Here is a 15920-nt window from a genome sequence, read left to right as displayed (position 1 = left end):
AAACTACTGTTGTCAGTTAACAGCACGAATTGATCATAAATGACCTAAGATTGATAACCTATAGCCATATTTCTTAAAGTCGCAATACATATGTTATAGAAATCCCGTCGGTTGAACATAATTCTACTAAACGTCATTTTGAAAAGTGTTGTCAATCATGAAATTCTTGTGGTTAAATAATAACAAGGGTAAGCATTTTACAAAATTTATCTAAATTAAAAAAAAATGCTCAATTCATATGAGAATTTATTTTCATAAAATTAAAATTTAAAATCAAAATATTAAATTCCATACTAAAAAAAAAAACAATTTTACAGACAAGTTAGTCCTCTCGGAGGAAGGAAATGTGGATGAAAACTTGGAACGAATTCAAAAAAAAAATAAATGCAAAATTGTTATGACAATTTTAAAAATTATTATTGTCCTTGAAATTATTATGTTAATTGGATCGGCTTTAATTTTATTTTATAAATATCAATATTGTGAAACAACAGTTGAAAAAACTCAATCCGAACCACATTCGACAAATGAATTACTTAATTTGAAATTGTCTTCAGAAAATTCGAATGATTACAATATCAAAACTGTTAATAATGAAAATAATGAAAATCAAGTACAAGAAGATGAAAAAGTTAAGCAAAAAAATGAAATGATAAACAATGAAGAAAAAATCTTTGAAGAGAAAAATTCAAATGATGAAATATCGTCAAATGAAATGCCATTCAAGAAATTATTTTCATTACTATTTTCATTACCACAAAATGAAGAAATTGATGAGAATCAAAACAATAAGAATCCTCAAACTGTTTTAGAAGAACCTATGAAGGAAACATTTCACATTCGTATGATTTTTCACCCAAAAAATCCCAACAAAAATTCTAATCAAACAAACGAAAATATAATAAATCCAATAATTACTTTACCGGAAAATATTATTGAAAACGAAGAATCTTTAAATCAAAACATTAATAATGATGATAAGGATGATTTTTATAATATTTTGACTAATGTAATAAAATCAAATGTTTTTTCTAATTTTTTTAATTTTGATAATAAAGAAAATTATAATGCTTTCGAAGAAATAGAAAAACCAAATCCACCAGAAAATTCTTTCAGTAAATTGCTTGAAAATAATGGTTTTAAAGAAATTATATCAAGCAACACTTTAGATGAAGCAGATCCGTTATTACTTAAAAACATTTGGGATAATTTAAATCAGGGTAATTATGAATATGACGAAAATTCAAATTTTGATTCTGAAGAATATATGTACGATTGAAAATTAAAATTAATTTTTGTATATTTCAGAACCAATTGTTTAATAAGATAATACTCCAACTAATATTGCATGCAATTGAATTTATATGGAGATTTTCGAAAACATTTTAATTAATTATAATCTATTATTTCTATTAATATAATAATTCTATTGCTATTATACATTTTATGCATTATTTTGTGTGGTTTTTTCAATTTTTATTGTGCAAAAGAAATTCTCTTTTAAAATGCGTGATTTCTTTGAAATTTGAAATTCAAAAATTTTTTTTTATCTTTTCTAAAGACATTGTAAGTTTTGACGATTAATTAAATAAACATGCACAACGACTAATTGAAACTTTAATTGCAATTCCCTGCATTAACCTTGAACTTTATGTTAAATTCTTACGATTTATTCTAGAATTTATTCGATAACATTCCTATGCGTTAAATGATAATTATTACTTATGTCATTTAAGATATAGAAATAATATTTTTCATTTAAAAATTTTTGTCAAATGATAAATTAAAATGGTCTTTAAAAAAAATGATGTAAGCTTTGTAAAAACTTAAAAAAGTTATAAACATTCAACAATCTTTCATTTTGCATAAAAGTATATGGAGAAAAAATTACAAAAAAAAAAAATTTAATCTGCTTTTTACAATTAATTTTTTGCGGTTTCCAATGAATTTATTATAGAAACATAATTTACAAAGAATAAGTATTTTTTTTGTAATGGAATATTTTAAATAGAATATCGAAAATAATAAATATTCTTGGCGTGCACATATGCGGATAAGGGTACATTTTCGTGAACAACTGCTCCTAAAATTATAGATAAAGAAACGGAGAAATAAAATTTTTATAACTGTATTTAAACATAAATTTAATTTCTAAAATACCAATATTTATAATCTTTTTTTTTTTGTTATCGAAGTTTATTTTTAAATAGAAATTATTTTCATTTAAAAAATATTTTTTGTTTTTAAATAATAAATTAAATAATGCAAAAAAAAAATAAACAAAAGTAATGTATATATTTATAATAGCCAGAATAAGATATGAAAGAAAGTATATGATTTAAATTTTAAATGAACGTTTATTTGAATTCGTGAAAAATAATAAGTTTTTTTTTTATATCCACATATATACAAAATATATATTAATAGTTCACAAACGTAGATTTATTTTCATTCTGATTAAATTTTCGACGAATATCTTAAAGGTTTTGAAGGAAAAATAAGAAATATGGTCGTGTTTCACGAAAAGTGTAAATTTATGATAGAAATACTTTTATCTGCATCGCTTTTTAAAATGGCATTTTTACTAAACGTTAAAAAAAATGCTAATGCTATACCTGCAATGAAATTGTTAGACATAAGGCGATTATTATTATTATTATTATTGTTTTCATTTAAGGTATAGACTTAATTTAAGAAAGAAATTTTTTTTTATTTTGTACTAACAGCTCTTATTTAGACATAATCATTTATAAAATATTTTAATATTTTCAGGCCTCGGATCGACTTTAAGGCACAAAAAAAGTCGTTTTAGTCGATTTTTTTTATTTTAATAAAATTTAATTGGTTAATAAATATTTTACTTTAAATAACTAACGTTATTAGTAAATTCATTTTATTAATTTTGTAATGAGAATAATTGTATGAAAATATTATCAAGAAAATTGATTTCGAATATTTCAGAATCGAACTAATTATAAGACAAATTTTTTAAATTTTATTTAAATAGAACAAATTTCTAAAAAAAAAATTTCAAAGTTACATTTTTATAATTTTTTAAAGTCTGATTTAAGCAATTTATTCGAATTAAAAATTTTGTCACAGTTTTTAGTTTTGATGGTCAAAAAAATTTCAGGCAATACTTAATTAAGTTTTACAAATTTTTAAATAAAATTTTTTTTAAATAATAATAATTTTGGAAGAGTTAAATTGAAATTTTTAGAAATAATTGAATTTCAAAAGATTTTGTTAATTTTCAGACAATAATTAAATTTTACAGAACTAAAAATAATTTATCAAAATAATTTTAGATAAAATTTTTTAAAAGTAATTAAATTTTCAAAGATTTACAATTTATATTTTTGAAATTAATATAGTTAATCACCTCAAGTGATTTTAAATTAAAAATTTTTGATGATTGCACTTAAAAAAAATTGATTAGAAATTGCAGACAAAAATACAATAATTTGAAAAGTTTGTAAGTTAAAAATGGTTTCAGTTGAATTGTCGAAGAATATTATAAAAATCATTAAAAAATAATTGAATTTCAAGAGAGTTATATTTGAAATTATTAAATTTCAAAAAATTTTAGAAATAATTAAATTTTAGAAGTTTTTAAATTGAAATTTTTGAAAATAATTGAATGGAAAAAGATTGTGTTAAATTTCAGACAATAATTATAATAAAAGAAAATTTTATTGATTTCTGTTCATGAAGAATTTCTTAGAAATAAACATTAAAAAATTGAATTCCAAAAGTTTTTAATTGAAAAATGCTTTCAAATATTTGAATTTTCGAAGAATATTATAAAAATCTTTAAAAAATAATTGAAATGTTTGCATATTATTAAATTTCAAGTGATTTTGAATTAAATCTTTTTGGTAATTTTATTTGCTAATTTTTTTTTTGAAATTTATAAACAATTATTAAATTTCATAAAAATTTTAATTTTCAAAAATAGTTTAAGATAATTGAATTTGTGAAGAATTTCATTAAAATTATTAAAAATAATTAATTTAGTAAAGAATTTTAGTTGAAAATTTGTTAAATAATTGAAATAAAGAATATCTGAAGAAGATCTGCATTGTATGCTAAAAAAACGTATTTTGTTTAAATTTTTTTTTAAAAAATGTTATTTATGTACTTTCATAACAATCTTGACAAAATAATAAAAAAAAAATTCTTTTAAAAAAATATAGTCCCTTTGTCAGAGACCTTCGCGAACTAACTAAATTAATTAAAATTTTTTTTTATTATCATGAGTACATTAAGTTCAAAGGTCATTCATTTCCATAGTCATCATTTTTTATCCATGAGGTTTTTGAATTAAAATAATTTTTTTTTTACTATGCTATATATTTAGAATATTTTGTGTTTGAATGGACTAAGCGACAAAAAGAAACTAATTTATCCTGAAATCAAAGTAACTTGAATGCTAAATGACAAGTTGAAATCAGATTTAAAGTAAGGGTAGTTGGTGGTTGAAGATAGAACAACAGTGGGGGTAGTTCGAATGCTTAAAAGGCCTTTGCAAGGCTTTTACTCCCCACAGTCTTGGTAAGAGAGTGAATTCATATTGAAGTAAGAAGTAAGAACGTGTGTAACTTTTCGCGCCAGATTTAATTATTCTAAATTTAAAAATCGAAATGATAAATAAAAGTTAATGCCGTGAATAAATTTATTTCGTGTTCTTCTTTTTTAAATAGTGATTTTAAAAATAAAGCGACAATTATTCTGTTTTGGAAAAGTTGATAAAGTTAACGTTAATCATGACGGAATTTATGAGGATTCGTATATTATTCACTACAGTTCTTTTACTTTGCGCCTTTACCTCAGTTTGGTCCATGGCACTCACAACTTTTGGAAAATCGAATCCTCAAAATCAAAATCCAACGCCTCCACCAACATCCGGTGAGTATTGAATCATATTATTCAGTGAACGTTGATAAGTTTTTTATATATTTAAAATCTGTAAAATATTATTTAAAATTAAATTAATACATAATATTTGTATCTTTTTAATTTTATAAAATAATTATAATAACTGAATTTATTTTATGTACATAAATAAATGTTTTGTTTAAATTTGCTCAATAATGATCTTATTAAAGTTCATGGTCGTTATATCAATAAATTTTTTTTGATAAAGGTTTTGCTATATCATCATTAACAGTAAAGCTATTGAAAGGTTAACAATAGTTGACACGTAAAGAAATTTTTCATTTTATAGACGTTCAACGATATCTCATATAATTCAAATTTTCTTTCTTATGAAAGTTGTTTTAAATAAAATTCACACTTTATGAAGAAAAATAAAATTGAATGTGCAAAATATTAATTTGAAAATTTATTATTGTATTAGAATTCTAATTTTTTATAATATTCATTAATAATGGATAAAAAAAAAATCAAATCCATTATCTACAAATAAAATTAGATCTAAGTTGGTAATTTTTTGCTGAATAATATAATTATTTTAATACTCGAGTGAAAAAGAAAATAGTAATTTTTTAAAAAAATTTAAGTACTTGTTACCTCTTAAGTTTTTTCTATAGAGTTAAATAATACACGAGACCTAAACACAACGTTGCAAGAATTCTGCATATTATCTTAAAACAGAATCTTACGTCCGAGTGTCAAGGACACACATACTAATATTTTGTTGAATACCAGGGTTGCAACCCTGAAAAACAGCAACAACCTACTCTGGAGAATGCGATAAAAAGTATTTTTTTTTTTTATATCTTCATATTTCTACATAGTATAGACGAATTAAGAAGAAAATTACTATGTGAATAAGTTGAAAATTTCTAAAATCAGAAAAATAATTGATTTATGTTTTTTCAACTCTTAAGGATAAAATTGTAGCCAGTATTTTAAGGGCACCTTTTTAATGATTATCATTTAATCTACTAATGAATTTATAATGAGTATAAACCTTTCTAGTCTTATAAAATGCACTATTAGACCTAGAGTTTTTTTTCACGTGATTTTCAAAATGGAAAAAATTATTTTTCAGTAAAAAAAAGTGCAATTTTAAATGTTCCCTTTTATAGTTAAATTTTTTCAAAACTCTATTTGGAGTATTAAGTTTTTTTTTAAAAAATGTTACATTATAAAATTATCTTGAAGTGTCTTTATTATTAGGCTATTTAATTTTTTTAAATTTATTGTAAAAAAAATTTCATTCAAAAATTATTGTTAAAAAAATACCTTTTGCTTTTTTTTACAAATAGAATGTAATTGGACAATATTTAATAATTTATAAATTTATTTTGCAAAAATTTCTTGAAGTAGGTAAAACTAATAATTGGTAACAATTATGGATTTAATTTTTTTTTATTTTAGTTGGAAAGGCTCGTGAGTGCAAAACACAATCCAATTGTGAAGGGATACGAAACACATTTTGCATGATCCATCCTCAAGACAATATCATGCGGTGTCTTTGTGGAGATTATAGTGCACCTGACAATGGGCTTTGCAAAAATAAAATACAAGGTAAAAATAAATGCCATGAATTTTAAAGACATTTCAAGTTTTTGGAAAATTTTTTTCTAAGCGTTTAAAAAAAAGAGTTGAATAATATTAAAATTGTATCTATTTTTTTAATAATACATGTAATAATAAATTTACAAAAATAGTTGACATAAATTTTTTTTTTCATAATTTTTCTGATACTCTACGGTATTATTTTAACCCCTTTAAACAAGTCGAACAGTTTTGCGTTACTGATAATAATTAAAAAAAAAAAAGAACAATTTTCTTCTAAACATAATTTATAAATATATACTGCCAACAGTTAAATGCTCTAGGAAATTGTAGAAAAATCGTAAAAATTATTGCGAAATTATTCTACTTTTGCTTCTTGAGAATTATCGGAAAATGACTTCTAATGCATATATACAGATTATCAGTTTACGGGATTTCTTGTGAAAATCATATAGAAAGTAGGTGCCAATTTTATTTTATTTTCTTCGATTTTTATATTTTTTTCAAGAATTTATAGATAGAAGCTGTAAGATATACGAATATAGGTTATTCATTTATTTATCCGGAAAAAATGATTCTTAGCTTTAAGTCTTTACATATGAATTTTAAAATGCAAAATGTCACACTATATGAGAACAGATTATACTCATGCGTGTTGACATATACAATTTACATATAATACAGCCGCATGTATTTATTTTACAGAGTATACACTTGAACTTTATAAATTATATTTGAATTTCGTTTTGCATTTTATTGATTATGAAAAAAGATTAAGATGTCAATAAATTTTTTATTTTTTTTTCTATTTACGAAACAAGAATTTTTTTTTATTTTAGTATATAAAATTTCAAAACATTCATAGCTAATTTAAATATTATAATAGATTTCTTGAAAATATATAACTTTATTAAATCTGAACAAATTGAGTTTAATATATATATATATATATCTTGAAAATAATTTTAATTTATATGTAAATTTCAGTAAGTCCATTTAGGTGAATCCACCTGCCAGAATAGTCAAAGAAAGTGTTCCTAACAAACTTTAGTAAGGGTTGATAAGACACAAGAATCATTGGTTGCATGTCATGAAATAATTAGGAACAAAAGTTACACAATATCGATCGTATGCAAAATCTATGTCGATAATATATAATGGTCACATTTACTTTAATTGCAACCGATTTACTACGGACACAAATCAAAATGACTGAATTAAATGAAAATGATTGTGAATTATTTTTCAATTTAGCCTGTGAATTTATTACAAGAAATTTTCGTTTTATTCCATAAAAAAATTCTTTTTTTTTTATTTTGTTATAAATGACACGACAAAATCATTATTTGATAAATAAAAGAATAGAAAGGTAAAAGAAAAAAATTTTCCTTTGAAAAAAAAAATATGAATTTTATTAGAATTGAAAAACTTTTTTTTTTGAATAAAAAAAATCGTGACGATAAAAATTTTTAACACGCGATAAGGGTGAATATAAATAAACGGAAAAAAAGTGATTTTCATTTTCTAGAAGGAACTTAATATTTCTCTATACTAAATAAAATCATTAGTTGCTTAGAAACTAGTCATTAGAGAAAGCCTATTACTGATAAAAATCTTTTTGTCCTATAAAAAAAAAATACTTTTGTTATGTAATAAAATTATTTAATTTATCAGCATTTTTGAAAAATCGATATTATTTAATAATACTAATATTTTAATATTATAGCTGTTGGTGCACCCTGCAATACAGATTCTGAATGTACTGAAGGAGCTCAATGCGTTAATGCAAACAATACGCTGTCAATAAAACGATGTTATTGCAAAGAAGGATATTTTGAAGATAATAAAATGTGTAATGGTACGTTAATTAATTAAAAATTAAAATTAAAAAATTAAATTAAAATTATTAAAGTAGTAATATTTACCTCTTACAATTATTCTTTGTTTGCAGGAGCTTCTACGACTCTAGGAATTTCGACATTCACTTTATTCACCATCTTTCTTATATTTGGAAGATCCAATATCTGAAGAAACGTATAAAAAGATTTTAATTAGTTTTTAAATAATAATTATATCACTAAAAACTAAAAACACATTAGGTTTCAAAGGTTTCGTTCAAGCCAGTCAAAGCAACAAAGACTTGTTTCATTCATCATTTGTGGCGTTTTGGCTTTAAATCATTATTTAACATTTATAATTCTGAAAAGTTCAGCTGCGAATTTTTATTCTTATATATTATACTATTATAATAATATATTATATTTGAAAATGTAATCGCAATTTCATAATACCAAGAATGCCATCTGATATCAAATGGAACAAGTAATATAGATTTTATATAAATTATTATTAATTACAAAATTATTCTATAACAAAAATTAATAATTATTTCAAAAATCAATTGCGAATTTAATATCTATAATAAAATGAAATTACAATTTTAATTTAAAATAATAAAATACTCGTTTTATGATTAATTAAAATTTTTATGTTTCATCTTGATATTCTAGTCTACATATTCTTGACTGCTGGTTAGGTCAAGTGTTAAGTCGAGGATATTAACTAAATATAAGTTATTAGTATAAAATAATTATTTTACTTATATGTGTGCAATCATGAATCAATTTTAGAATATATTACTATTTATTTTATTTTATTCTATAATTCATTAATGTGAAGTTAAAAAGTATTTAATAGAAGTACATACACTTAATTAGAAATTCACCTGTATTTTAAAATTTCTTTCTAAAATAGAAATGTTTTGTAATATTTGTATGCTCCGAAAGTTATCTAGTAAGTGCACTTAAATTTGCTCTTTATTTTCTTATAATTTAGAGAAACTTCAAGACAATTTCATAATGCAAACTAAATAAGAAATTTGCTTATTATAATGTACATTAATTTTTCTTACCTTTAACGGAATTTATAGACATCAACTACTATAAGTTAATTGATATTTTTAAAAAAAATCAATTTTTGCTTTTGTTAAACAATCGAAATCTGTCTTACGTCGTGTATTATTAAAAAATATTCTTAATTATTGTTTTATAAAAACCAACTGCGTTACAGTATTTCCAGTTTGTCCACCAAATGAAAATGTTTTTGTCGGAAGTTCCAGAAGAAAATTAAACTCTGTAAATTATATTTATATATATTTTGAACAATTTTCCATTAGTTATGTATAAATAATTATTCTGTAATAATTTCTTTGAAATAATATTTGATTTTCCTCGAAAATAATATTTACTCACTCTCTTTGAAATGTTCTATTAATTCATCCTTCGTCCAATTGCATGAAGTTAATAGCAAATATCCTCCAGGCAAAAGAATTTTATGAATATTTTTAATATATTTCAATCGATTTTCCTTTGGATTTTCTGGATGAAGACTAATTGCATCATATGTACCTTTATCGTGTGCAAGTTTAAAATCATTTGATAATAAATTTGTTTCGTCGAGTATATCACACACTTGTATTTTTACACAATCTACTTTGCTGTCTTTTAAAACAGAATTTGCCAGATTTATTGCTTTTTGTGAATAATCTACTCCTACTAAATTTTTAAAACCATTTTCAGCTAAATCAACCAAAAGCATTCCATTACCACAACCTAAATCAATTATTTTGTCATCTTTTTTCATTTCCAGTTTTGAATTTATACACCTAGTATAATTTATGTTTATTATAATTTGTATTTAAAAAAAATTAAATGTTTTAATAATAGTAGTACTTTTATTAAATTTAATTTAAATATTTTCACTATACATACCTTATTACTTTGGAAGCATTTTCACTTCCAAACCAAATTTCGCCTGTGTCACCGTGATCCTTGAAATTTTCAATTTCCAAAGCATACGTCTTTTCCCAACTGTAATATATACATATTTTACACAAATGTAAGATTATCATTTTAAATATATTTGATATTTAATATAATTTTTATTTAAAATACTAATTAACTAATTATACTCACTATTCCAAAGTGCCCAGTTCTGAAGGATCTAATTCTTTAGCCATAGTAAAATTTTTTTCTAATTATTTAAACTATAATGTAAATCTAAATGTATTAAAGTAAATATAAAATCATTAATTTATTTTAATTAACAATTGTATAGACTATAAATATTTTTTTTAGGTCCACACGTGTCAATCACCTGTTTTTAAACCTAACCTCGAATTATTCTAAAGTGCGAGTACAACGTGATACAAGCTCATTGTTATATTTACATGTTCAGTAAATAATTGGGATTCATTTATATTTAGTTAAAAACAAAGTATTAATTATTACATAATGTTTTACATTGAAACTTGTAATTGACATTGTTTAAGTTAATTTTATAGTAGCGTATATTAAATTAGCTATTTTGACTTACGTATTGTTAGAAAAATTCAGTTCAGGTTATGTTTTTCGAAAACTTGGAGAAAACGTCATTAGAAAAAGGAAAATTGTTTTGAAAACATAAATTTCTTATTTTATATTTGTATATAATTTAAGCATACAGTAGAATTAATATACAAAATATTTAAAATGATTGTGTCAAATTTAAGAAATCTTTTAAATATAGGTAAGTTGATATAAACAGACAATTGATAAAAACTAATTGTAAAATGTTTGTCATCAAAAATTTATATAATATATTATCGAGTAATTATTAACAAAAAATAGATAAGAAAAAAGAATATTAGTGTTATTTTTTTTAAAAGTTCAAAAACATACTGAAAATTATTTTTTCTAAGCGAAAAATACATAATAGAAATTATTTAAAATAATATTTAGTGTATATAAATGAATTGACAGTTATTTTCTTTTAGGAAATCAAAATAGCAATAATTTAGTGCCTATTGTAAGGACATTGGCTTTGGCTTCACAACCTAAACATCGTGAAAGTGAAAAACCAAAAACTGCTATATTAATGTTAAATATGGGAGGTCCAAGTAAATTAGATCAAGTACATGAATATTTATTACGTATTATGACGGATCGTGATATGGTGCAAATGCCTTTTCAAAGGTTTAACAAAAAAAAACCTTCATAATTTCATCACTATCATATTTTTTTTTCTTATTTATTACGTTTTTTTTTTAGCTTTTTAGCACCGTTGATCGCTAAAGGGCGAACTCCAGAAGTAATGGAAAAATATAAAGAAATTGGTGGTTGTTCTCCAATTTTAAAATGGACTAACAAGCAAGGCAAACTTCTTTGTGAACAATTAGATCAAGTATCACCGGAAACAGCTCCTCATAAATATTATGTCGCTTTTCGATACGCCGATCCATTAACTGATGAAGCTTTAAAACAGATAGAAATGTATGTGTATATTATTTATATATTAAGTATAATATAATAAAAACAATTATTATTTTTTCAGAGATGACATTCAAAGGACAGTTATATTCTCTCAATATCCTCAGTATAGTTGTGCAACAAGTGGCTCTAGTTTAACGGCAATTTACAAATATTATAAAGAAAGGTAATAAAAAATAAATTTAAGTTAATGAATATATTATTTATTACTAGCAAAATTAAACGCGCGCAAGCGCGCCAAATTGGGTATTTAATTGTTTGTTATAAAGAAATTAAAGATTAATATTTATCAATAATAATTTAATTTATTAGAATATTATTATTATGAATAATACCTCGGATTATACGACTTTTTCCGACTTTTTTCAAAAATACGACTTTTATCGACTTATTTTAATAAAATGCGTCATTTTTTTTTACATTTGAAAAAAAATGTAAATAAAATACATTTTTTTAGTATAAAATGTAAATCTTCTTCAGATCTTCTATAATTCAATTATTGAACAAATTTTGAACTAAAATGATTCTTCACTAAATTAATTATTTTTAATAATTTTAATGAAATACATCCACAATTCAATTATATCAAAATTATTTTTCAATTAAAATTTTTATGAAATTTAACAATTGTTTATAATTTAAAAAAAAATATCACAATAAAATTGAATTATTTTTTAAAAATTTCTATTCAAAATAAACTAAAATTCAATTATTACCCGAAATTTTAATTCAAAATCAATTAAAAATCCAATAATTATCCAAAATTTTCAATTTAAAATTTAATTATTTACCAAGTTTTAAATTCAAAATGAAATAAAATTCAATTATTTTCCAAAATTTCTATTCAAAATTAATTATCCAAATTTTCAATCAAAAATGAACTTAAATTAAATTATTATCCAAAATTTCAAATAAAATTTCATTATTCTCAAAAATTTGAATTCAAAATTAATTGAATTTTCAATAATTTGAATTCAAAATTAATTGAATTTTCAATAATTTGAATTCAAAATTAATTGAATTTTCAATAATTTGAATTTAAAAGTATCTAAAATTTAATTATTTCTAAAATTTTCCATCGAAAATTTTGTTTTTGAAATTTAATAATTTCAATTATAACTCTAAGGAAATTCAATTATTTTTAACTATTTTAATAATATTCTTTGAAAATTCAACTATCTGAAACCATTTTTCAATTAAAAATGATTTTCAAATTATTGTATTTTGTCCGCATTTTCTAATAAATTTTTAGTGAAATCATCTAAAATTTTAATTACAAAACACTTAAAGTTTCAATTAATTTCAAAAATCTCAATTTTAAATCTTTGAAAATTCAATTAAATTTAAAAAATATTTTCCAAAAATTGTTTGATAAATTATTTTTAGTTCTGTAAAATTTAATAATTGTTTGAAAATTAACAATATCTTTTGAAATTTAATTATTTCTAAAAATTTCAACTTTAACCCTTCGAAAAGGATTATTATTAAAAAAAAATTTTTTATTTAAAAATCTGTAAAATATTTTTGTTAAAATAAAAAACAAATCCACTTTTTTAGGGTTTCGTGGCCCATGGCCGAAAGCCTTATAGTTTCACTTTGGCGTCCGTCTGTCCGTAGTATATTTTGGGGCACCACAGCTCCCAAAATCAAATTTTAGGGCACAGATCCCAAATTCAAATTTTGGGGCCCCACAGATCCCAAATTAAACTTTTGGGGCACCACAGATCCCAAATTCAAATTTTGGGGCCCCACAGATCCCAAATTCGAATTTTGGGGCACCACAGATCCCAAATTCGAATTTTGGGGCACCACAGATCCCAAATTCAAATTTTGGGGCACCATAGCTCCCAAATTCAAATTTTGGGGCCCCACAGATCCCAAATCTCCATTTACTGAATGAACATTACATGTCCCATTAGTTAACATGTCCCAGTAGTTGACCTGTCTCAGTAATTGACATGTCCCAATAGTTGACATGTCCCTATAGTTGACATGTCCCAGTAGTTGACATGTCCTTATAGTTGACATGTCTCTATAGTTGACATGTCCAAGAGTTGACATGTCTTAATAGTGGACATTATCGAATGGACATTTTACCTAATGTTTTTGTTTGTGAATCAAAAAAGATAAATGATAGAAGAAAGACCTCCACTCCACAGCCACTCTTTCTTTTTTCTTTCATTTACCTTTTTTTTCAATTTTGATTTTTGCCAATTTTTGATTTTCTTTGATTGCCATTTTTTAAAAATTTTGCCATAAATTTTTTTTTTTATAATAAAAATTTTGCTAAATAAATAAAATTTAATAGTACATAAAATTTATAAAATAAATTTTATTATTTATTTTTAAATTATTTATTTTTTTTTAATTAAAATTTAAAGTGCCACGAAACCCTAGATGTAGGCGCAATTGCGCCTAGTTCTTTTCCTATTTTTTGGAATATAAATCGACTGAAACGACTTTTTGTGTCTTTAAGTTGATTCGAGGCCTGTGTTTTTATAATTAATATTTAATAGGTATTCGTTGGCCCCTGGTACGTTAAAAATTAATATTTAAAAATAAATTTTTTTCAAATTACCATCTTGTACGAAATTTCCTGGCGCATCTTTTTTCTCATCATAAATTTTTTGTATTTGTATACAATTTTTGAATCAATATACAACTTTAAAAAAACTTTCGTTGGTAAATGTTGTATACTTCAGCTTCGTGAATTGAATTTTCGAATTTGGAATTTTAAAGAAACTTATTCCGAAATTTGGAAACACAATTATACAACTTTGGCAAAAATGAGAAAAAGAATTGTCAAAATTTGACACGTCATAAGATTACTATTCAAAAAAACACGTGAAATCAAAAAAGGCCAACTTCAAGTTAGGACAGAAGGACAGACCAAGCATTTTATTATTATATAATTATTTTTTTTTTTTTTAGGGAGGAACTGTTAAATGGAATGAAGTTAAGTGTAATAGATCGTTGGAGTACGCATCCTTTATTAGTCAAAGTTTTTGCTGAAAGAATTAAAGAAGAAATGAAACATTTTCCTAAAGATGAACAAAAAGATGTAACAATAATGTTTTCTGCTCATTCACTTCCATTGGAGGTTAAAATTTCAAATATTTTTACAATTCGATGTATTTAATTTAATTTAACAGAACTAAATATAAATTTTCTTTAATTCTATAGGCAGTGCAAAGAGGTGATTCATATCCTTCAGAAATTGGTGCTACAGTTCAATTAGTTATGCAAGAATTAAAATTTTCAAATCCGTATATCTTAACGTGGCAATCAAAAGTTGGACCTGTAAAATGGTTATCTCCATTTACAGATGAATCTATTGAATTATATACTAAAGTTCATAAAAAGAAGAATTTCATTTTGGTACCAATTGCCTTTGTTAATGAACATATTGAAACTTTACATGAAATGGATATAGAATTTTGTAAAGATATTGGCGAGAAGGTAATAATTTTTCTAAACATTACTATCTCAATAATTTTAAATGAACAATTTAATTACATTTAATTATTCCTTGATAATATTTTAGTTGGGAATTAATATAAGAAGAGCGGCAGCACCTAATGATCATCCAATATTTATTAATGCACTAACAGATATTGTTGCCACACATTTAAAATCTCATCAAATGATTAATCCAAAAATGTTGACAAGATGTCCTCATTGTACAAATCCTAATTGTGAAGAAAGCAAAAGCTGGTTTGAACGAGTTTGTCAAGCTTAATGCAAGAAAATTATTACAAAAAAAAAACGGTATTAAATATTTGGTGAAAATAATGAATTATCAATTAGATATTTATTTTATCTGAATAATTATTTTTTGAATTAATTCATTTATTTGAATCAATGTTTAATGGACTATTTAATTCTAAAAAGTATTTGGATGAAATAAATATTTATTTGCTAATCAATTTTTTAATAAAACATCATATGAATGGAATTCATAAATTAATATTCATATTGGAATTAGATGATTTTGTTAGATATATATATTTTATAATTCAAGAATTTATTGTGATAGAAAATAAATATAAAACTTTTTACTTTAAAAGTTTTTTCTATTTATATAATACAAATGCAATTATGGCTTCGAAATTTTGTGTTATTTAATAT

The 15920-nt window shown here is 22.8% G+C and overlaps 4 protein-coding genes across 4 annotated transcripts; 3 read left to right on the top strand and 1 right to left on the bottom strand.

Moving 5' to 3' along the window:
• The first annotated feature begins 20 nt into the window (after positions 1-20).
• Positions 21-1609, top strand: LOC127279205 (dual specificity mitogen-activated protein kinase kinase 1-like). The gene is made up of 3 exons (XM_051301433.1): positions 21-188; positions 318-1220; positions 1309-1609. The coding sequence occupies exons 1-3, from the start codon at positions 158-160 to the stop codon at positions 1320-1322; spliced, it is 948 nt and encodes a 315-aa protein (XP_051157390.1). The 5' UTR covers positions 21-157; the 3' UTR covers positions 1323-1609.
• A 2792-nt stretch (positions 1610-4401) lies between these two features.
• On the top strand, positions 4402-9088 carry LOC127279191 (uncharacterized). The gene is made up of 4 exons (XM_051301405.1): positions 4402-4908; positions 6346-6495; positions 8213-8344; positions 8438-9088. Exons 1-4 carry the CDS (start codon positions 4767-4769, stop codon positions 8512-8514), a joined length of 501 nt encoding a protein of 166 aa, XP_051157362.1. The 5' UTR covers positions 4402-4766; the 3' UTR covers positions 8515-9088.
• A 196-nt stretch (positions 9089-9284) lies between these two features.
• Positions 9285-10668, bottom strand: LOC127279189 (EEF1A lysine methyltransferase 2). The gene is made up of 4 exons (XM_051301401.1): positions 10461-10668; positions 10257-10355; positions 9738-10150; positions 9285-9618 (listed from the first exon to the last, which is right to left on the bottom strand). Exons 1-4 carry the CDS (start codon positions 10502-10504, stop codon positions 9524-9526), a joined length of 651 nt encoding a protein of 216 aa, XP_051157358.1. The 5' UTR covers positions 10505-10668; the 3' UTR covers positions 9285-9523.
• A 209-nt stretch (positions 10669-10877) lies between these two features.
• Positions 10878-15858, top strand: LOC127279183 (ferrochelatase, mitochondrial). The gene is made up of 7 exons (XM_051301396.1): positions 10878-11052; positions 11300-11498; positions 11574-11795; positions 11857-11958; positions 14724-14892; positions 14976-15251; positions 15337-15858. The coding sequence occupies exons 1-7, from the start codon at positions 11016-11018 to the stop codon at positions 15529-15531; spliced, it is 1200 nt and encodes a 399-aa protein (XP_051157353.1). The 5' UTR covers positions 10878-11015; the 3' UTR covers positions 15532-15858.
• Positions 15859-15920: the final 62 nt, after the last annotated feature.

This window comes from Leptopilina boulardi, unplaced genomic scaffold, assembly GCF_019393585.1.
Source record: "Leptopilina boulardi isolate dan_hultmark-lab unplaced genomic scaffold, ZJU_Lbou_2.1 LbouV2_214, whole genome shotgun sequence".
NCBI lineage: Eukaryota > Metazoa > Arthropoda > Insecta > Hymenoptera > Figitidae > Leptopilina > Leptopilina boulardi.
The sequence above is the reverse complement of the archived record's forward strand: the minus strand, read 5'-3'. Positions and strand labels throughout refer to the sequence as shown.

Bases quoted from the DNA above. Each gene is read 5' to 3' on its own strand.
- LOC127279205 (XM_051301433.1), top strand. From the start codon at position 158: ATGAAATTCTTGTGGTTAAATAATAACAAGG. The intron at 189-317 runs GTAAGCATTTTA...ACAATTTTACAG, and splicing joins GTGGTTAAATAATAACAAGG to ACAAGTTAGTCCTCTCGGAG.
- LOC127279191 (XM_051301405.1), top strand. From the start codon at position 4,767: ATGACGGAATTTATGAGGATTCGTATATTATTCACTACAGTTCTTTTA. The intron at 4,909-6,345 runs GTGAGTATTGAA...TTTTTATTTTAG, and splicing joins AACGCCTCCACCAACATCCG to TTGGAAAGGCTCGTGAGTGC. The intron at 6,496-8,212 runs GTAAAAATAAAT...TTAATATTATAG, and splicing joins TTGCAAAAATAAAATACAAG to CTGTTGGTGCACCCTGCAAT.
- LOC127279189 (XM_051301401.1), bottom strand. From the start codon at position 10,504: ATGGCTAAAGAATTAGATCCTTCAGAACTGGGCACTTTGGAATA. The intron at 10,151-10,256 runs GTATGTATAGTG...AAATTATACTAG, and splicing joins AATGCTTCCAAAGTAATAAG to GTGTATAAATTCAAAACTGG. The intron at 9,619-9,737 runs GTGAGTAAATAT...TATAATTTACAG, and splicing joins AATAGAACATTTCAAAGAGA to AGTTTAATTTTCTTCTGGAA.
- LOC127279183 (XM_051301396.1), top strand. From the start codon at position 11,016: ATGATTGTGTCAAATTTAAGAAATCTTTTAAATATAG. The intron at 11,959-14,723 runs GTAATAAAAAAT...TTTTTTTTTTAG, and splicing joins TACAAATATTATAAAGAAAG to GGAGGAACTGTTAAATGGAA. The intron at 15,252-15,336 runs GTAATAATTTTT...ATAATATTTTAG, and splicing joins GTAAAGATATTGGCGAGAAG to TTGGGAATTAATATAAGAAG.